Raw genomic sequence first — 24,245 nt, forward strand, 5'->3', positions numbered from 1 at the left:
AAATTGAATTTTGTCTCACAAAAGTCAATTTTGTCTCACAAAAGTCAATTTTGTCTCACAAAAGTTAATTTTGTTTCACAAAAGTTAATTTTGTTTCACAAAAGTCAATTTTGTCTCACAAAATTGAATCTTACCGTACACAATTGACTTTTGTGATTTAATTTCCATATCAGGTAACAAAAGTCAATTTTGTATGCAAATATGTTTATATTTGCATACCTTTAAGACAAAATTGACTTTTGTCATGACAAATATGAATTTTGTCTACAAAAATGAATTTTGTCTACACAAATGAATTTTGTCATCACAAAATTGAAGTTCTCACAAAACAAGTCTGTAGCACATAGTTTTGTAAGACAAAAATGATTTTGTTATGACAGAATTGAATTTTGTACAAAACCACAAGAGTCCCATTCGGCGCCCCGTAGAATCTGTATTGAACTCAACGACATGGTTTTTCTAATACAAATAGATTTTTTTAATTGTAAAATCATATATTGTAAATTCTCATTCATATCAAAAGTTACGTTTTTGTACGTGGAATTACCCGAGCGTTGATTTCTTCCTGCTTCTATGATAAGGATTCGTAGTAATAGGATTTACAAACAAACATAAATCTGTTTGAAAGTTCTTTTTTCAGCAACATATCCATTAAATTGGCTTGGATTATTTATTGTTATGTCCGCTTTAAAGAGGCAATATCTACAGGCGACATATAATTTGTGATGAAAACTGAAAAGTCGTGAAACTGAGTTAATTTTTTTGTTAGATATCCTTGAAAAAATTGTATCGTGTCATTTTTAGGACAACACTAGAAATGAAAATCAAATTCAATATTTTTGAAATGGTTGATTTTGGAGTATTGAGTATGAAAATCTTATTTACCAGTTTTATGTCCACAATGCACTCGCTTATTATTCAAGAACGTATACACACATCACCAGCGATGAACCTCGCTTTCTTAAACGTCCGTTCGTTCAAAATTCGGTTGTTCGTTCGTTTGTCTGTCCGTCTGTCCAGCTCCAGGTTAAAGTTTTTTGGTCAAGGTAGTTTTTAATGAAATTGAAGTCCAATCAACTTGAAATTTAGTACACATACTCCCTATGATATGATCTTTCTAATTCTAATGCCAAAGTGTTCACCAGTTTCACGTTCCACTGAACATTGAAAATGATAATGCGATTGTGACTTCTTTGTACTATGGACACAGTCTTGTTTCTGAATATTTTCAATACTAGAAATTGATTATTAGAATTAAATGGAGTAGGGAAAGGATAATTGTAATATAGAACAACAGATGTATTTGAAATTTCTGGCAAATTTGTAAAATAATGGGCTGAAGGAAACATTGATAAATGAAAAAAATAACTAATCATTGATTTAAAAATGATTGTTTTAATATCTGCAATATGTTTTGTATGCCTGTGATGACAGTTTGTTCATGTTTTTATATTAGTTATTTTTGTCATTTCTACATTTCTTTTTGTTGTTTATTCTTAATTCGGGTGTGATAACTGACAACATTTGTTTAATGAGTGAATTAGGCTACTGTTAAATCTCATTTTTTTTGCAATCATCTTATGTTTTGAAATACGAAATTGTTTAAATGATGAATATGACTTCTACTTAACCTACAATCTCATTTTCACTCTTTTGTCCAAAGTGCAATGGTTCATGTTGCAACTTTAGTACAATTTAAGTTCGACTTAAAATTCGCCTACCAGTCATGGTTTCCCCTATATCGGCATATCTCGCTTGAACTTAAAATATAAAATACATTGTAGTGACATTTTTTTTTCTTGGACTGAACATGCCAGAGTGAGCGTTCCCATTACAGCAAGACGACATTGCGTAATTAACAAATCCAACACGGAACTAGACCCATATTGCAAATGCAAAATAAACTCCACTTTATATAAGAGGCGAACGATACCAGAGGGACATTCAAATTCATAGATCGAAAATAAACTGACAACGTCAAGGCTTAAAAGAAAAAGACAAACAGACAAATAACAGTATACAAAACAAAACACAGAAAACTAGACGAACCAACACGAACCCCACCTTAAATTTGGGGTGACCTCAGGTGCTCCGGAAGGTTGAACAGTGAGAACACATCATCTATATAGTGCAACGTATAGCTTAGGATATTGCTAACTTCTTTTCTTTATTTCTAAGAAGTCAGCTTCATTTGAATAAAGAAAAAAGTCGTCAAGTAGAGGGGCACAGTTGGTTCTCATTGGAATGCCGATAGTTTGTTGAAAAACCCGTCCTCCAAACGTAAAAAATATATGTTGTCAATCAATCATCTTGATAATGGTAGTTTCCGAGATTCTTTTGTATTAGAATCAGACTGATTTTTAAAAAAAGTAGGATTTATCCCTGGCTTCCCACGATCAAAGAGGGACGAAAGATACCAGAGGGACAGTCAAACTCATAAATCGAAAATAAACTGACAACGCCATGACAAAAAATGAAAAGGACAAAAAAACAATTAAAAGTACACCTGACACAGCATAGAACACTTAAGAATAAACAACACGAACCCCACCAAAAACTAGGGGGGATCTCAGGTGCCCCGGAAGGGTAAGCAGATCCTGCTCTACATTTGGCTACCGTCGTGTTGCTGATGAGATAACAAATCCGATAAATAGTCTAATTCGGTAGGTCACATTTCTGAAAGGGAAGGGGATTGTAGTTACGACGTAAGGAACATATCCGATATCAATTGTGAAACGGTTATTCCAACTCGTGATGGCGTCCGTAAAATTTACGAAGAGATGATTTCAACTTCACCATTTGGAACTCTTAACTTAATACCTTCCTTATAAAATATTATATAATATATATAACCGAATTCGTGATACCCTTTTTTGTCAATCTATTTTGTACTTTTAGCATAGAAACCATTTTCCATGGTGAAAATTGATAATAAAAAAGTACACCTACACTACCCTGTCCATTGAACTTAATTTCGTCATTTAAATGGAAGAATTTGTACAGCATAGAAACTGATCACTTGTTTTTTATCCGATGTTTTGAAGTGTTTACTTTTTGAAAGTTCGTAGTTAAAAAATCTTTTAGAAAGTTAAAATTTCTGAAACATTTATATTTAAATATAAATAAAAAATGTATATTCTCAAGAAAATGACATATTTTCAAACGTAGGAAAGGTGAATGCTCATAAATTTAACATCTAAATTAAGTTTCTCCTTGACGGCATCACATTATAAAACGGAACTTTCCCCTTAAAGATGCACTGATAGCTAGTCTATCGAGAAATATATTGAGTTTTATATTTTCACAATGTAAGATAGAAGATATATATTATAGTTCACACATTACACACTTTCTGAAGTTTCATGTAGTATTCGATTTAAAACAAATGTGCAGAAAAGTAGAATAGAAAAAAAAACCTTCTTAAAAGGATAGTCTTATTTGAGCAGTGAATAGCAGCCGGCTTTTGATTTAATTCATTGAAATTTCACAAACAAAAAACATTCGCAGCTTATCATTGCAGCTTGCATCAACGATTTCTGGGGATGTGATGAAAGTAAATAATCCACAATCGAATTCAGGGTCAGTCGGATTGTTGCTATCAGGAAGATTGTTCAAAACATCAGTTACTCCAAGCACATTAACAAACGGATCACCATTACTCCACGTATTTCCTTTCAATCCAGCCCAGAACTTGTTGACACCTAAAATACAGTTTAACAAGATAATTTTGTTCAGAACATTAAAGGATTTCAAATATAATCAAATTGTTTGAAAAATTTACAAAAATTGTTTGGAATTTCTGTCAGAAACAATGCAAATTTCAACCACAGATAGCAAAGTTGGAGGATTGCTCAATAGTAAACTGTGCTTTTGACAAAATGGACAGACCTTGTTTGTAAACCTTCCTTTTTTTAATTTAAGTTTGATTTTCATTGAGAAACATGACTTTGACTGACAAATCTCATATTTACAATTTTCAGTAATCATGAGCTACATCTTTTGTATCTTTAACATTTATTTCAATAGTAGTTTTCCCTGTAGGAAGTGATGTCAGACGAAAAAAACCAAACAAAAACATGAGAAAAAAAGCATGTGGTAAATTTGGTTAGAAGCATTATTGATTTTTTTTCGAGTTGTTCCTTAAATACTTTTCTAAAAAAGAGTTGACTTTTATCCAAGTCTAAATGCACCATTTAGTTGTTGGAAATGAAGAATACTTGGATGCCTCAGTCTTCATTTGACTGTATTATGTGAATTGGGGTGTAATTTTACATCTTTAAGTGAAGTTATAGATGATGGTCTAGGTGGAGTTGAGTTTACAGAAAAGAGAATTATGGACAAAAAGTGTAGAACAAAGAGTAGAAATATAAAGATAAGAGAAAAAAAGCATAAAAAAGAAGAATATTTGGGTTGTAAAAGAGGAGCGAAAGATATCAGAGGGACTCACAGATAAAAACCACCAAAAAGTGACAGCCCTATAGCTCATAAAGAAAAAAACCAAACAGACAAATAATAGTACACAAGACACAGCATAGTAAACTAAAGACTGGTCAACCTGAATCCACCAAAAACTAGGGAGGATCTCAGGTGCTCTGGAAGGATATGCAGAGGTGTATAAAATATAAGAAATAGGCAATAATGAGCAACATAAATATAAAAAAGTGTCTAAAAATACAAAGAATAAAGAAATATAGTACCCAAATGGAGACCTTCATATATACTTTAATATAACAAACTTATATGTACAGTATAGTTTGCACCAAATGATGTAAAACATAAGATACACTGAATTTCATTATGGATTATATTAAATCTTAAATGTTTATGGCACTTCCTTGTATTTATATTATTCTTACATACTCACAACTGAGATAATTACTCAGGAAAGTCCACTTTGCCATTGTATTGATACTAACTAGAAGACCACCATCCTGCTGACACATTGTATTTGCATTATTCCAAGAACTCTGTACTCTATAAAAATGTTTTAGACATGTCCCAATATGTTGAATGTAGTCATATCCTGGTAAATTGCAACCTACAAAGAAACATTCTGTGATGAATGAGAGTAAAGATTTTTTTAGAGGAATGCATTATCCCATAAAACTGCTGAAAATTGCACGCAAATGCACATCTGACCAGATATATTATTTTAATTAAAATTGAGAATGGTAATGGGGAATGTGTCAAAGAGACAACAACCCGACCAAATAAAAAAACAACAGCAGAAAAATGTTTGTTAAATGTGATCTTTTGGTTATTTTATAGAGGTTGGCGACGTTTTTAACATTCTTCCCATCATGAGTTTAAAAAAAATACTGTTTGTGTATGATTGGTGTGACATACATTGTTTTCGTCACAATGCAAAATGAGTACCGTAAATTCACCCGTGGAAACAAAGCGGGTATATAGATCATTCGACGGTTTGCTTTCCACCATTATAGACGTTAATTATTTAATTGCTGCTAAGGTCTGTTTGATTTTTTTTTCTTTCAGGCCTGCAGAGGAAATCCAAAGGTTTCTCCTGGATGTGTATATCCAAGAAGTCATATGAGGAGTTAGGTTGAGAATCTTACAAACAACCCTACCACTGAAGCTTTCTTGTGGTTTTCCAAGCATTTAGGCAACGCCTTAGACAAAAAAGGAGATCTTCACAGTTTATGAAGTAAAACTTCCAGCTTTAAACCAACCTGCAAATAAGCCCGACTTCAAATTTGTTAGCAATAACAGCGGTATCTACCGATCATTTTTTCAAGGAAATTGATATATCGATAGCCTTATTTCGTCAGATAATCGTGACTTTGTCCTAAAACTGTTGAAAAATACCAACAAATTAGTGTAGCTTGCAACAAAAGTGTCAGGATTGGTGACAAGTACGATTGGGACACCGTTAGCGAGTATGAATGTAACCCGCTCGAACAAAAATTCTGATGATGAGCACTGCCTCCGACAGGCCAAAACCCAGGGATATACGTAAAAGAAAGACAAACAAATTTTGAAATTATCAATTTACTCCACTTTAGTAGCAATGTAACAACGTCACCTGCATATGTTATATACATTTTCAAACTCATTGATTCAAGAACTTGCAGCTACTACTCAGACTTTGTAAATCGTCACCAGTGTCTGAGCAGAAAGTTTTTTGAACCAGATTTATGTCAATAAACGTCTCGTCCCTTTTTCTAAAAATGTTCATCGGAAGATACCAAAGACTTGTTGATTATTATTCCGTATCAACTTAACAAATAATACACGATGATCTTGAGGTAAAGATTCAAGGTACTGACGTTGTTTATCATCTTTAAAACGTGTCATAACAATCTTTTATTTGTTTTAGTAAATTACTTTTACTGTTTATTCTATTTTTCGTAATATTCATTTGCCGTGGATCGCTTCTTATACAACCTACCATTGAGTTATTGTGCTATGGCAAATGTGTGTATTAAGTACTTTATCTCACTGACTTTTTGGTTTTTTTTTGGTGACATACTTGTTTGTTTTCATAGTGATTAAGATGACATATTTGTTTGATTTTATAGTGATTAAGATTATAACAAATTTAACACTGCTTTGCACCTATTACTGAAATTTTTACCTATCATGTCTGTTTGTTTTGTTCACACATTGTTGTCAATATAATGGAATGTTATGCGACCGTCATACAAGTGAGAGATTCAGTTTACTAAAAATTATTCTACATTTTCTACATTAGAAAATGTCTGTACCAAATCCACGGGTGTCATTCGGTTTATGGAGAGAAATGGTCGTGAAAGAATATCTAACGGCGGTCAAGTATTGAGAGACGATCGTGAAAGTTCTGGTAACGGATCGTGAAAGACATTTAATCGAGAAGACATATGAAAGTTCAGTAAATATTCTAATTTCATTAATTACACAGACACATTTACCACAAAATAAAACTGTCTGTCAAAATGGTTCAACATTATGATCAGTATGTCAGAATATCCAGTTTCAAAAGTACATATTTATTACAAAACGACAAAAAGCAGATTGCTTCTCGACATTTCAATAAATTAAAAAATGTAAACTAACACGATTTTTTTACAAATTCGACTAGATACACTACGTTTATCAGAATAAGGGCATGTATTTGAATTAATTAAACGGTTTTTATAGTTATTTTGTATAAATATAATCTGAAACTTGGTTAATAAAAAACTATCTACACAAAATTGATTATTTGGATCGTGAAAGATCACGTACCGCATTTTTGAGGATCGTGAAAAGGATTGTGAAAGATCTGATGCTACGAAGATGTTCACATTATTCATCCATTATATGATAATTGATATTTGTTATTGATATTGAAAAAGGCTAGATAGGTCAACATCCTCAATAGGTTTAATCCAAACAAGTAAAATGTTGAAGAGCATGGAGGATCCAAAATTCCAAAAAGTTGTACCAAATACAATTATGGTAATCCTTAGTTTTTCGAAAAATTCAAAGTTTTGTAAACAAGAAATTTATATCAAATGACCACATTATTGATATTCATGTCAACATCGAAGTGTTGAATACTGGGCTGGTGATACCATCGGGGACGAAACGTCCACCAGCAAGGGCATCGACCCAGTGGTGTAAATAGTTATCAAAGGTACTAGGATTATAATTTAGTACGCCAGACGCGCAAATACATTAAAATTATTATTTGGCCATTTGTGAACATGATGTTTGTAAAATAGTTGGATGATTGTAGGATGAAGTTTTTCATTGTCATGTGAAGTACTCACTTATCATGAGTTATAGGATACCCATATTTGTTTATATTGGATCCTATACTAAATGTCCGTTAGACCCTGAATTTGCCTCATTTCATGGATAAAGATTCATTTTAGTGGTCAAGTCCGTATCGAGGATTCGTTAAGATTTAGGATAACTGTCTGTTTTTATGATTGTAAGGTGTATATTTTCGACTTGTTTCAACTATTATTGAACTCATTAGCATGAATCATTCGGCAATGTTTGTTTTATATTGTTTGGCCTTTTGAATATATACATTTTGTACCTGTATGATATAGCGACAAGGTATTTCGTTCATGTATGGTGTACATTTCTGTCTGCATGTTTCTTATATGACCATGATGACTTCAATTGTGTTTGATTTATTAAATGATAGTAAGATGTCTATGCCTGGCTGTCGGTCAGGGTTCATATACTTTTAACCTTATGTTCCGAATTAATTGGCCAAGCATAACTTTTACAATTGTCAGTTTCTAAGGCACTGTAGGGATCGGAACAAATTTATTTGGTGTACGGGATATTTGCAGAGATCTGTATGGCATGGTTTATCTGACCATGACCTTTTTTATGAAACATTGACAATCTTAAGCGCATTTAACACTTCTAGCAAAACCTATGATATTATAGACGTCTAACAAATATACTATCATAAGTAAAGCAAACAAGACATTACAGCGTTTGTGCTTTGGTATTTTATAGTATGTCCTATATAGTTAAATCAATCCTTATCTGCGTTGTTTATAAAGAACTTTAAAAGTTCTGTTGCACAAAATGTTGGTTATCGTTCAATCCAAAATTACACATGAAATGTGCTTTTTTTGCTATGATTTTTTGTTTGATGGATAACCAAAGATTTGGTTTAAACGTTGCATATCCATATTATTGGCTAACTAGTGTCGGTCTGCCTGAAGTGCACTAGACCGATTCACAGAGCTAAATCTTTCACACTTATTTAGACAAGTTATTAATTTTTTTATTTTTTTTTTAGCTCAGCTGGCCCAATAGGGCCAAATGAGATTTTCTCATCACTTGGCGTCCGTCGTCGTCGTCGTCGTTTACTTTTTCAAAAATCTTCTCCTCTGAAACTACTGGGCCAAATTAAACCAATCTTGGCCACAATCATAATTGGGGTATCTTGTTTAAAAGATGTGTGGCGTGACCCGGCCAATGCACCAATATCATCATTGGGGTATCAAGTTTAAAAAATGTGTGGCGTGACCCGGCCAACCAACCAAGATTGCCGTCATGGCTAAAAATAGAACATAGGGGTGAAATGCAGTTTTTGGCTTATAACTCAAAAACCAAAGCATTTAGAGCAAATCTGTCAAGGGGTAAATTTGTTGATCAGTTTTTGGTTATTATCTTGCATATTATTATAGATAGAGATACACTTTAAACAGCAATAATGTTCAGCAAAGTAAGACCATAAAATAAGTCACATGATCAAAATGCTCAATTGACCCCCTAAGGAGTAATTGTCCTTTATAGTCAGTTTAACAATTTTCATAAAATTTGTAAATTTTTACTAACATTTTCTACTGAAACTACTGGGCCAAGTTCATTATAGATATAAATAATTGTAAGCAGCAAGAATGTTCAGTAAAGTAAGATGTACAAAACCATCACCATCACCATCACCAAAACACAATTTTGTCATGAATCCATTTGCATCCTTTGTTTAATATTCACATAGACGAAGGTCAGCGACACAGGTTCTTAAGAGCCTCTATCTGGTTCGAGGTAAAGTGTTGAATAGAAAAAAAAGTTAATAGCTTTAATGTTCATCCTGATCAAAATAGTTACAGGTTTCAATCACTTGCAGATTTATCAAATGGTAAAAGAAATACTGATTTCTGATTACTAGTATTAGTCTGGTCACGCTTTTTCTTTCACGATCGAAATAATACGTTGCCTGATCTTTCACGATCAAGTTTGATGAAAATTCAACAAATTCAAGATTTTATAAACAAATTAACGCTTTTATTGGAAGAACATACTTTAATTTTACTGTACTATCAGATACACCAAAGATTAAATTACAAATATATCATGATATACTAAAATATGACCATTATAGGTACAAAAAGCGTGTTATTTGTATTTAATTTCATAGACACGCATTGCGCCTTTTGTGTTTTTTCAAAAATTACTTCATATTTTCTTTATCTTCTTTGACAGTTATATGGAGGAAGTTAAACCATTTTGACAGACATTTTTTTTTTGTTCGGATTTGTTCCGCGTTTTGAAAATTAAGCGTTTTTTTCTAGGATTCTGCTCAAGAATGTACATTAAATGTCTTTCACAATCCGTTACCAGAACTTTCACGATCGTCTCTCAATACATGACCGCCGTTGGATATTCTTTCACGAACATTTCTCTCGATAAATCGAATGACACCCGTGAAATCAGGAATATGACAGTTGAGCTCTTGATTTTGCGGCTTAGTTAGGGATCTTCTGTTTTAAAATTTTCCTCTGAGTTCGTTTTTTGTTATTCTACTTTTTACAGAAAGGCAAATACGATATCTTAAAGACATCTGCTACCACTGTGTTGACATAGGACACTGATCGTCTAACTGTCCAGAAAACCCCCCAACAATTCCAACAAAACCAGCAGTTCAAAATGAGGTGTTTTCCTTGATTGACCTTAATTTAGGTTTTAGACAAAAACGAGTATGAAAACGAGTCAGTACAAGTTTATAATGTAAAAGATCGGATTAAAAAAAAGATAAGAGTTTTGGAAAAAATATTATTGGTAGATAGGTTAAAAAATAACATGGTTAAAGTTGATTCTGGTTATTTTGCACCTCCTTCTGTATTTTTGATAACAAAATACTTGATTTTTAACCCAAAAATTTAGTTAATTATGCAATCGCAGATTTGGTTTACACTCTCCCTTTTGTTGGTAATCCTTTATCGATGTCAGTAAACTCGACTGACAAGGAAGCACAAATTCTTGACTTAAGACATGTGAACTAATAAGAAGTTGTTTATATTTAAGTATAAGTGTGTAAATGGTAACAGTAGTATACCGCTGTTCAATAGTCACAAACCGAATTAACTGAAACAAAACCAGGTCACAAACCAAATCTGAGGGAAACACATCAACTATAAGAAGAAAACAACGGAATAAAAGAAACACACAAATACTTGAAAGTTTAGTATTAGGAGTAATAACCCAAATGTAAGAAATGTAAGGAACATAAAAAATACCTTAAACCAGTTTAAAAGCGCATTGTGTCTTTCATTAGTTTACGTCCAGTGGCAAAAAAAATCATGCATTCTTAGAATGAGACCAAATAATTAATTAATACATACGGTTGTTTGAAGAGAAAATATTGGTTGAATGATGAAACTGGTACATTTGGGAAAGTTGAATAAGAGAAGACATTTTGTATAACAATAGTTAATCATAGTGATGTTACACAGGTTCTTTAATATACCGAGGACGTGGTATTCTCTCTATCCGAGTCATAGTATGCAAGGTCCCTATTTCGACCGCACGTTGAGGTGTATTTTTACACCCTACAATGCCTCACGGATGAATCACTTTGGCAAGAGTTTTCTTGCCGGAGAGAATAAGAATTTTTGGTCACCAAAGGTATATACGCCATTCAACTGAAATAGTAGTATGTGCATTCGAAGGAAAATATTTTGTCAATTAAAAGTTACATCAATATTACAGTAATCTCATTTCAACGCACAAGATGGTCACAAAAACAAAAATACCCTAGGTACTTTCAGCCAACCAACAGTAGGATTGATGCAGTATGAATATAGTAGAGATGAAAGATATCCTTACGCCGTAACTACAATCCCCTTCCCTTTCATGAATGTGACCAACCGACTATTTACCGGATTTGTTATCACATAAGCAACACAACGGGTGCCACATGTGGATCAGGATATGCTTACCCTTCTGGAGCACCTGAGATCACCCCTAGTTTTAGGTGGGATTCTTATTGTTTATTCAATAGTTTTTTTATGTTGTGTCATGTGTACTATTGTTTGTCTGTTTGTCTTTTTCATTTTTAGCCATGACGTTTTCAGTTTATTTTATATTTATGAGTTTGACTGTCCCTTTGGTATCTTTCGTCCCTCTTTTATCGCGGGAATTGTTAGAGCAAAATGTTAGAGCAATAGGCTTTTTCTCAAAATATTAGATTTGCTTGACTATGAATACATTGAATTGACATATTATAATATCATACCTTTTTGTGAAAGTAAACAATAATGAGTTACCGAAACATTTTTATTTATTTCCACAAGACTAGTAATCTTAAGGGCGACAACTACTGGTATAGCATATACATGAGATAACTTATCAAGCACTTAATTTTGCCTTTAAATTTAGTTTTAGTTCCAGAGCAATCCTTTATTCAGATTGCATATACGTTATAACATAGATGTTTGAAAAATTACCATACAAAAGATTACAAGACATCACAATAACAAAAGTTCCACCAACAGAAATCTTTTAAATAAATTTGCAAGTAGTAACGATTGCATGCATACTTTCTGATAATTTCATTATTCCATCCTTAATCAGCGAATATTTTACTTTTTGGAAAAAATGTAATCTCTTACCATATATCATATTGGTCAAACTAACAAATATAACGATAGTAATAGATGAGTTTATCAATAAGCCATTAATAAAAAGTGAAGGAATTTACTTTCTTTTCATTAATTCGATAACATGACTTAGTAATACGAGGAACACAAGTTTTTGATAGCATGTTTTATGTTTTATTTTTTAGCGTATTGTTGCGACTTTGTTTTTTTCTACCTTGGCTAGAAGTGTCCCAAGTTAGGAGCCTCTGGCCTTTGTAAGTCTTGTATGATTTTTAATTTTAGCTTTTTGTGTATAATTCGGAGTTTAGTATAACGTCCATTATCACTGAATTATTATACATAATTGTTTAGGGGCCTGCTAAAGGACACCTCCGGGTGCGGGAGTTTCTCGCTACATTGAAGACCCATTGGTGGCCTTAGGCTGTTGTCTGTTCTATGGTTGGGTTGTTGTCGCTTTGACACAGTCCCCATTTCCATTCTCAATTTTATATTTGATTTGTTAATTTTTAGAATTATGACGATCATTTGAAATTTCAACATTGATATTGATGATGTAAATACAAATTGATATACAACTGTACTTATTATTATATTGAGAAAGATGTAATTAAGCCTTTATGTTAATGTATTCTGTACTTCCGATTGTTATTCATTTAAACGATGCAAACACTAGATCTTAAAAGCATAGAATGATATTTTCGCTTCATCAAAAGTCAATATTGGATTTTGTTTTATTATCTTATATTCAACAGTAGATATGAATATCAAATAATGGTGAGTAGATGAATTATAAAATTGGATATAAATGAATAATTTTGCCGCAAACAAACATTATCTTTCCGAAATCAATGCGTTCTTTAAATGCACATAATACATAATGGAAAATAACACTTTAAATATCTTGCGAAAGAAGCACTTATCTAGGTTTTCTTTCATTGGGAACACTTGAATTTAAAATTGGCAGCAAATGCTTTATAAGTTCAGGAAAACTAAAGAATCCTAATCAACAAAAAAGATATTTGATTTTTGTGTTAATTATTCAATATTCTTTTTTTTTTGCAAATTGTAAATCTTTTAGGCGATATCGTAGTCAATTACAAGTCTAAACAGTTGTGCAAAGATACCGATAGAAAAAAAAATAACAAAAAAAACACAATATAAATTCCGTTAGGTGATTTTAACAAATACATGAACTTTGTATAGACAAAAAACAAATGGCAAAAATAAAAAACCCAACTTAAATCGGCAATACATATAAGGTATTTGGATATCGAATTTTTAAGTATAAGTCTTCACAAAATCAAAACAATATGTAAGCGCAATGGGAATTTTTTGTCAATATACAAAATTTGCTTGACTTAAATGACATGGAATTGACATATTACAATATATAGATGTTGTGTACAAGTTATCATTTTGTACAAATTATAATTTGTATTTTGACTTTGTAAAAATTGTAATTTGTACAAAAAGTGCATTTACACATTATAATTTGTATAAAATAAGGTGAAAATACACTTATAACTGGTACAATATTTTAAATATAATAAGTTTCAAATCAAATGATAAAAAATAAATTCAATTTTAATTACGAATCAATATGAAACACACTGATAACTCTACTTACAATACTATACAATAATATATAATATTCTTATTTGTTGGAGCAGGTTAGCGAACCATGACACCTCGAATTACACAATACATTTTGCTTTTTACACTTACACTGTGAATTGTTACAACCGTCTTTAAATTTGCAAGAGAGATAACCCTGTCCAACAGTTTTTGAATTTTTTTTCACAGCTTCCCTTACGGAAAGTTGTAAATCTGGTATTTGTGTAACAGACAAAGAAGAGTCACTAATTGATTATAGTTGGTTTCTGCTTAAGACTCCTGATAAATTACCAGCTATTGTCCCTACACCTTATCCAAAATTTCCTACTCCTACAACAACACCTTGTATATTCCTTGGATCTGTCGATGCTCGGTCATATTGTGGTATTGGGATCTCCAACAGATAACTCACTCAGTTTCTGTTTTGTATTTCTTGTAAGGACATCTGCTTGGATTTTCTGACCAGACAATGCACGTTTTCTAGCACGAAGGATTGGGGTTTCAACTTCCCCTGATACTACTTCAATAGTTGTACTTGTTTATCCAGAATCGTTAAGTTCTCTTTTTGATTCTACCGATTCAGCATCTGTGTTTTCATCCGTTCAATCAATCTCAATTTCACTGTTCTCCTCTGATACCTCTTTAAACACTTTCCCCAGATCTTCCTCAGTTTCAAGATTTGACAAAAGTTCCTTGTGCAAAGAAGATGAAGATAAATCTATCTTTGGGTCAGAACCAAACAGAGCATGATAAGGCGATTGATCAATTACTCTGTGATATGATCTATTTTTCTGAAATTGCACGAAGCGCAAACTTCAGACCACTGTCGTGCGCCATTGTCATGCATCCATGATATGAACATTTCTTTAATTCTGCATTTGATCTTTCTACAGACCCTTGACTTAGGGGACGTCTTGGTCGCCTATGCACTATTACTAATTCTGACCATAACGATTTCAGTTCAGTAGTTATACGTGCAGTGAACTCTCTCCCATTATCACTTTGGAGGATATGGGGTACACCAAAGAGAAGAAAAATGTCAAGTTATTGATACGCAACTTCAGCAGCTCTCTTAGATTTCAGAGCTCTAAGCACGCTAAATTTGGTAAGATGATCTTGACAATGCATTATCCATTTAAATTCCTGGTTGGGGACCGATTGAAGGTCTACAAGGTCAACCTGCCCTCTAAAGTTAAAATCAGCAGAAATTATAGGTTCAACAACAAGCTTTGATATGTGACGTCATGCTGTTTCTAAATTTCATAAATTCAAATGTGGCATAACGTTTGTGCCTTTTCGCCATCGTATGTGACGTCATTTTTTTAATTGCGTTGACGCCTGGACTGATTCGGGTTTGTCTATTTTGTGTTGAACTTAGCATTGTATTCGGGTTTAGTGTTCTGTAATTAGTTAATACTTCAGTTTCATTATGTATATCTCTTTCATATTCATTTGTTAAAATTTGCTGTTTGCAATAGCATGAATTGTTCTATATAATAAGGATGTTCTTATCCCGGGCATAAATACAATGCCGTAATTGGCAAAACCTTTTCAACTTTTGATCTTCAGTGCTGTAGAACTTTGTACTTTTTTCACTTTCGATCTTTTATATCTGGGCGTTATGTATTCGGGTTTAGTTTTCTGTAGTTAGTTTATACTTCAGTTTCATTATGTATATCTATGTCATATTCATTTGATAAAATTTACTGTTTGCAATAGCATGAATTGTTCTATATAATAAGAATGTTCTTATCCCGGGCATAAAAACAATGCCGTATTTGGCAAAACCTTTTCAACTTTTGATCTTCAGTGCTGTAGAACTTTGTACTTTTTTCACTTTCGATCTTTTATATCTGGGCGTCACTGGTGAGTCTTGTGTGGACAAGTGGCGTTTTTGGCGTATTGAATTTTAAACCTGATGCTTTTTGTTATCTATTAATCATGGTTTTCTTTGTCTAATATGTTCTCCTATTTATTTGTATTGTAGTCCTGTAATATTATGTTGTCATTTCAATGTTATATTTAACTTTGCCATTAAAGTGCGAGGTTTGGCATGCCACAAAACCAGGTTCAACCCACCACTTTTATTCCCCTTTAAAAGTGTCCTGTACCAAGTCAGGAAGATGGCCATTGTTATATTATTGTTCGTTTCTGTGTGTTGCATTTTAACGTTGAGTCGTTTGTGTTTGCTCCTATTTTTGAGATATTGAGATAAGACGTGGCACGGAACTTGTCTATCCCAAATTCATGTATTTGGTTTTGATGTTATATTTGTTATTCTCGTGGTGTTTTGTCTGATGCTTGGTCCGTTTCTGTGTGTGTTGCGTTTCGGTGTTGTGTCGTTGTTCTCCTCTTATATTTAATGCGTTTCCCTCGGTTTTAGTTTGTTACCCCGATTTTGTTTTTTGTCCATGGATTTATGAGTTTTGCACAGCGGTATACTACCGTTGCCTTTATTTGATATGTCAGAACGTTTTCTTTTCAAGATACATTGTTCACAGTTGGTTGTAAATATGCGTATTGCTTCCCGGCTTATGTTAGCAAAATGTTTTTTTAGTTCTTTATTAGTTTTATGGAGACATCCTTGACCAACCCCAACATGTGCTGTTTTTATGATATCATACATATCCCCAATGGATAAGTAGTAAAGAATGGTGTCATCTGAAAGTAAGAATTTAACCTTTTTGAGTATGGAACAAAGCTAAACTTGTATTTTGTTCTAAAGATAATTATGTTATCAGCCCTAACAGCGATATTATTGTTCAAATATTTTAAATATAAGCAGAACTGTGAAATAGTTAAGCTCATATAGTCGTCTGTTTTGTGACCTAAAGCTCTTTAAATAATACGTGTACACCCCCTTATTATCTGTGATCTTCTAGAGTTACGATTTTAGGTTGATGTACCAAAGTGACTGCAATCATCTGTTTGATTATTTTGATACATCGTCATGAATATGCATGAAATATTTGCCCCTGAACGTTAAGCAACTAACAATCAATCAATCAATTAAAATTCCAGGATTTGGGATAGATTTTTGTTTACATTCGATTTCAGACCCCCTTCTATATTTGTCATATAAAACAAAACAAAACTTACCATTTCCTCCTTTTTTGATGAGCTTTTCAATATCTGCAACTTCAATAATACCATATTTCTTTAGCAAATGTCTGTCTTGGTCACTTTTCTTCGATGCCTCTTTTGCATTTTTAACTTTAGAAATTAACTCATTCAATTTGTCCCTAGTGTAAAGATGGTTGAGCTTAGATGTATTATTCTCAGCAAATTGCTGAACTTCCCTAGTATAAAGATGGTTGAGCTTAGATGTATTATTCCCAGCAAATTGCTGAACTTCTTGATAAAACTTATCCTGCTGATCAACAATACTAGCCATTTTTTTTAATACCTAACTTTTACTTTTGTAAATGACCATGTGAAAAACTAGCGAACAGGAGATCAATTTATAACATCAAGGCAATATAAATGAATCAATATGAATTTAAAAATAGCATTGGACAGTTTTTATAGTGGGTATCAATACATTTTTATCACAATATCCATATGATAAACAAGTTATAAGTGAAATTAAGCCTTATTTTGAACAAATTGGTACAGGCACTTTTTGTACAAATTCAAATACAAATTATAATTTGTACAATATTTTTGTAAAACTTGTACCCAACATAAATATAAAATTCTTATTTTCTTCAAACTAAACAATACTGCCTAACTTGAATACCTCTACACTTTCATTTATGTCCACAAGACTAGAAATCTTAAAGGCGACAACGACAAATTCTATGCTTGTATCACCATTTGTATGATTTTGTCACATTTCGGTACTAAGCCGCCCTACTACTATATCATTTAATAGCTTATCCAGCAATAAATTTTGCGTTGCGTTTTAGTATTATTACCACAGCATTCCTTGATTTCGTTTTTCGTACAAGATCTTACATACATTTCAACCAAAAAACTATACAGAAAATGAAAGACAAAACAATTTTAAAATTCACATCAAAACAAATTGTATGCATATGTCTGGTTCTTTCAATATTCAATCCTAAACCATTGAAAATTTTACTATTCGGAAAAGATGTAACATCATATTAGTCTAACTTAAAAATCTAACGATAGTACTATATGGGTTTATCAAAAGATCATAAGAAACAAATGCACGGGTTCTTTTTTTTCATTAATTCTATAACATGACATGGTAATATGTATTAGCACAAGTTTTCGATAGCATGTTTATGGTTTACTTATAAAACACATCAGTGTCTGTGGTATAGTAAAGTTGGTTTATGCAGATTACCTTGGTTTTAAATTCATTTTTATAAAGTAATCAATATACTGGATAACTATATTTGTTTGTAAATGTTTAGTACGATGACGATCATTTTAAACTTTAACATTAGTATTCAAGACTTAAATACACATTGATATACTTATTGTTATATTGATAAAAATCCAATTAAGCCTTTATGTTATAGGTATTCAGACTGCAGATGATTATTCGTTTTAACGATGAAAACACTACACCTTAAAAGCATACCATGATAATCAGTAAAAAAATGATTATATGCTGAATAAATAACTGTCAAATATGGTATTTAAAAGAGAACTTTTTAAAAAGTAAATGTGTTTTAAATAACTGTAAACAATATTTTACGATGAATATGAACAATTAATTGTACTAGTTATTTTACGACACTGATGATTTTAAATGAAATCAAAATTATATTTTCATCAAAAGTAAATAATGGAATGATTTTTTTTTATCATTGAACATTAAACATTAGACATGAATATCAAATAGTGGTGAGTATATCAATTATAAAAGTAGATATAAATGAATAATTTTGCCGTGAAAAAACCCATTATCTTTCTAAAATCAATGCGCTCTTTAAATGCACATTGGACCTAATGGTAAATAACACTATGTAAATATCCTGCGTCCGAAGCACGTATCTAGGTTTTCTTTCATTGGAAACGCTTCAACTCAAAATTTGACAGCCAGCGATTTATAAGTACAGGAAAACTATAGAATATAAATCAACAAAACGGCATTTGATTTTTATGTTCATTTGTCAATGTTCTATTTTTTGCAATTTATAAATTTTCATAGCGAAAGTTATTTAAGTGACTAAACAGTTGTGCAAAGATGCTAATAAAAAAATTAAAAAAAAAGACTTTAAAAATTCCGTAAAGTTATTTACAAAAAAGATACCAGGATTATGTATAGACATTAAGAAATGTATAAGTAGATGATTTTAGTAATCAAATTATTTTTCTTTTTGCACTAGTTATCCAGTGAACTTAATAACATTTTGTTTCTAAATGATTTTTAGATTGGTTGTCAGTCCTATTGTACGTTTTATAAGGTAGGACTTTAGAATGAAGGATTAAGGGCATTTCCCCCTTAAATTGATGTATTTCAATCTCCTTTACAGTTTATAAGACGTTTACCAAAAACATATCGCTGCATCAAGAGCAGGATTTGTATACGCTTTTAGATTTTTCAGTTGGTAGTAGTGTTATATTTTGTGTCTACTAGTCCTGTTTTTCTTTTCTTAACAACTGTCTTGTCTTTCAGTTTACGACTAATTATGTTTTAGTATTTTATTTTGATTTGTTATGGGTAAATTCAATATAGAGGACTTCCTTCAAATTGTAACATATTTGTTGTTTTTATTTTTACCTCTCTTCCTCAATCTAATGAATAGATTCTCAAGCATTTCTTTATCAATGCAAAGAAAATGACGTGGCTGTGTTTTTATACATCCCGTTCCGAACAGTCAAATAGACAACATGCACAAGCTTGGTTTTCATTGTTGGTTAGGAGGTCAATATACACCATTCAACCTTACCGGTTAAAACCAAAAACTTAGATATACAGAGGTTCGTACTGGTCTTATATTGAAATATAAATGGTCAACGAAAAATACTGATAAACAACTTAGTAAACCGAATAATACAATTACTTCTTGAGATATGTCACATTCACGTCCCGATGAGATCAATCAGTTTTAACTCTTGATTTTAATGCCGTGTTCATATAAGAGAAGCAACAAATACAATGTATTACTGGAGGAAACGATTATTTTATTGTATATATATAAAAAATGTATTGAATTTAATTGTCTTTAATTTGATATCATTTAAGAGACTTTTAAAAAAGCTTCCTTTCCTTAAATTTATTTTCCATTACATTTTATTTTGTATATTACTATGAACTTTCAAGATATTTGTTTAGAAAAAAAAAATAAAACACTTCTTATTTCAGAAATTTTCATATATTTGTTGTTCATCAATTATTTAATATTACAATATTTAATAATTTGAAAAATATTTGAGTACAATTTATTGCGCAATTTAATTTAAGTAACGTACGTTTAAAGGACGTACATGCCTTTTTAATATAGTCAAACCGAAAACTTACTATTGTGAGCAGTACCGTATAGTTTCCATTTGACATCTGTGGTAACTTTAACCGAATTTATCCCAGTAATTGTCTGATCGGAATGAAGCATGCACTGTTTTCCTTCTGAATCATATATAAACCTCGAACATGGTCCAAAGGGGTTATTCTTGCAGAGTTTGGAACATTCAATCCCAGAACGCGCATAATCTGTGATAAATACATCATTGGTCATTACACATTCTGTTCCAATTTTTTTATGCTTCCAAACAACTGCGTATGTCATAGGTATCACAAGAAAAATACGTATTTTGAAAGCTTTAAGCAAAGATAACATACTGGAAAACGAACCAAAAAAATATAATGCTTATGTATGCAGTCTACTTTCTTCAATACATGTTGCATACAATCACAGCGCCGATAGAAGGACTATTTTTTAATCGTCAAAGCAGTTTAAAATTGATCTGCTAAAAAGAGTATAGAAGTTTCGATTATATCATGTTTGATATTTAAATGCAATCATAGGTTAGACCATTCGATCATAGCTTTGTTTAAAGCTTTAAATTTGCATACTTATATTATGCATAGAAAAGTATCAAAGAACTTTCCCATCGTACTGGAAGACTTTGATTACTTAATTAGTAATTGCATTATTAAATGCGTTCCGTCATAGGTTAAGTTAGGAATTCCTAGTATGACATTTATCACGTGTATATTAATAATAGGTTTAATCAAACAGTTTCAACATACGGATATGCCTGCACCAAGTCAGGAAAAGGACAGTTGATTTCCATTGGTATTTGACTTTTAATACGCAAGCAGGGAAGTAGTGAGTTCAATTTTTTTTTATCTTGTAAGCGTAAAATAAAATTATCAAATGAAAAGTCTCATTCAAGCCCTAAAATTGACACAGACTATTTTGCAAACAAGGAGGCAAAACTCAAAACTACAAACCTGTGCGATCAAAATAAAATTTCTTAGTATGAAAGTCTTCAATGATCTGTAAAATTTAACAAAAAACGTTGAAAATGTTCTATATACTTGAATGGCGAACTTTGACGCTGAAACACATATACATAAGCTTTTTTTTTGGAAAAAAAGTCCAAATTTTCATCCAAATCTATTTGAAAGTGTTCATTCCGTGAACCTGCAACCAATTATCATCGCTTTATCATCTCAATTTTATTCATGAGCTCCTATGTTGATTGTTTATCTGGTAGACCTCGGCGCAAAAAACCGACAGTTAATAAGAGTTCAAGTTTACAATTTAAAATCACCAATCGGAATATTTGTTGTTGGTTGTACAGCTTTAATCGTAAAACATATGTTGAAGAATAAAGCACATATGTATGTGGTGGTTTAAAAATTTTCGTAACACCATAATTACTAAAAAATCGTTTCATATGTCTAAGAAATTTATTTAGCAATAATGACGCAGATTTTTTAAAATGGAAAATTTCAAAAGGAATAACTTTATTTTTAGTGATAATATATCGTTGTATAAAGAACGGAGTGTCTATTCGTCCGGCTAACCGGACGAAAAGTTAAAAATCTTTATTCGTCCGGCCATCCGTCTGCGGATGCGCAAATCCTCAATATCAATGAAGTGTCATGTGACGCGGAAAGTGTCCAAGATGAGTTGTCGGATAACACACGCGAGTATGCAATGGACGTTTTTAGAATTGGAGATCGTGATTTATACTTGATTTTAAGATGTCATAGAGAAAACCAGAGAGAATATGATTGCTTTAAACAGATGTCTACAGGAGTGATTCCAGATAGCGGTTACATGTCAACTGTAAGGAATAAGCCTGAAATTTAAGTGAAATTGATGATTTACCTCTATTTACCTCATGGAGGTAAAAAGCATTCAGAATAAATACTATATCAAACTTGCTTCGATGCATTATTTCCAAGTTATACTGTACTACAACGGATATCTATGAACATACTGATATGCCTGGACTGGGAATAAGACACCAGGGTTGGGGTATCCCCCCCTTCCTTCTGTTGCATCTAATATACATTTTTTTCTTCTAAAAAACAATAAATTCAGGATCTTTTCGAATCATAGATGAAGCCAATAATGATTGGCCCGACTATTTACCAATTCATAGGCAGAACAACAAAAGAGAGAATACCCCCCTCCTAAATACCCAAACTCCTTTAAAATATTAGAATAAAAAAAATCTGAATCAGATCTAATAGTGTTTTTTTTTTATAAGAATGAGTTCTTTTTCATATAAAGATGTTAACAAAATTTTTTAAAACAACTCGTGCTTTATTTAAAACCTTCAAAACACGATGTTTTATCTTCATCATTACATTTTTGGCCGGACAAATAGCGAAAAACTGCTTGCCGGATGAATAGAAATTTTTGACTATTTGGCTTTTCAAAAGTGCTCAAGGTTTCCCCGAGAACGAAAATGTAAAAAAAAACTCGAAAAAATAGCTCTTTTCACATGGGCAATATCATTCATCTGACAGGAAAATTAGTTTTGATACGTGCCGTGTGGTTAAGCATGAGTATGAGTTTAAGTGTCCCCCTTGTGTCTTTCGCCCCTCTTTTATGCGGGATGGTTTAATACGCAACCACGTCTTGTTCAAATAGAACAAATTCAATACCAAACTCCCTGCAGGTCGAGAAATCATTACTACAACTTTTAATTGGAAAGGGATCGTAGAAGTCGAATCGTTTGCGGATTTGGAAGATTTGCAGGTTACAATATTTCAATCTTATTTTAGAGGGCTCGCGGGTTTAAATCATTCTTTTTTAATATAGGATTTCGCTTTTTTTTTCTATCAATAAACTTGATCCTATACTTATTGAAAAAGTAAATATAAATATGGGGTCATCGTTCATTTAAGCTCACAATCTGACTTCGAAAGAGACATTCATTTTAGTTAAGGTAGTTTTTTTTTTATCTAATAGAAGAAAAAAAGTAAAAAAATTTTTTTCAATTTAAGCAAAAAAATTGCATTTTATCACCAAAGGAAGATAATTTGGAGCTTTTCAATGGTATAAACATTTCAAAAATCATCTGGGGCAAAAACGAATTGATTTATGTACCATATCATAAAGTAACAACTTATAGTGTAATAAATAAAAATTGCAATGAAAAACAAAATGTTTAATTTTCTTTTGATATTTTTGTACCCTCTAGCCTCCTTAAGAAGTTTTTTTAATTGTTCATAAAAGAGGAGCGAAAGATACCAGAGGGACAGTTAAACTCAAGAAATCGATAGTAAACTGACAACGCCATGGGGAAAAAGAAAAGGACAAACAGACAAATACAATTATACAAGACATAAAATAACATAGGAAATTAAAGACTAAGAACACGACCCAATGAAAAACTGGGTGTGATCTCAGCTGACCCGGAAGGGTAAGCAGATCCTGCTACACATGTGGCACCAGGCGTGTTGCTCATGTTATTACAAACCCGGTATATAGTCTAATTCCATTGCTCACATTCGTGAAAAGGGAAGGGGACTGTAGTTCTATTGTACTTGCTCAGTGAAACATTTGGGATGAATAGGACAAGAAAAGTAAAAAAAAAATGCCTTGCAAAGCTAATAGATGTATTTTAAGTGATATGTAGTATGTAATACGAGAGAGAAAGTGATAGTACCATTGTCACAAATGGATCATGTGTGCGTACCCGGCTCCTTTACCAAATGTCAGAAATAGAACCTTGATGTATCTTGTGATTGGGTTAGGTGTTGGAACAACACACACACACACACACACACACACACACAATAAACAATACCACTAGTTTGCACCGTTTCTGAGACTAACTCTTGTAACAAAAGACAACTCTGGTAAGCGCGATTTATAGCATGTTCAGCATGGAATACAATTATACAGAGTT

General features: G+C 32.1%; 1 protein-coding gene across 1 annotated transcript; it reads right to left on the reverse strand.

Moving 5' to 3' along the window:
- Positions 1-3,173: 3,173 nt before the first annotated feature.
- Positions 3,174-20,777, reverse strand: LOC134710550 (lymphocyte antigen 75-like). Its single transcript, XM_063570924.1, has 3 exons — positions 20,392-20,777; positions 4,865-5,038; positions 3,174-3,701 (listed from the first exon to the last, which is right to left on the reverse strand). The coding sequence occupies exons 1-3, from the start codon at positions 20,705-20,707 to the stop codon at positions 3,469-3,471; spliced, it is 723 nt and encodes a 240-aa protein (XP_063426994.1). The 5' UTR covers positions 20,708-20,777; the 3' UTR covers positions 3,174-3,468.
- Between the last annotated feature and the right edge of the window lie 3,468 nt (positions 20,778-24,245).

The sequence above is a fragment of the Mytilus trossulus genome, chromosome 1 (genome assembly GCF_036588685.1).
Source record: "Mytilus trossulus isolate FHL-02 chromosome 1, PNRI_Mtr1.1.1.hap1, whole genome shotgun sequence".
Lineage (NCBI taxonomy): Eukaryota > Metazoa > Mollusca > Bivalvia > Mytilida > Mytilidae > Mytilus > Mytilus trossulus.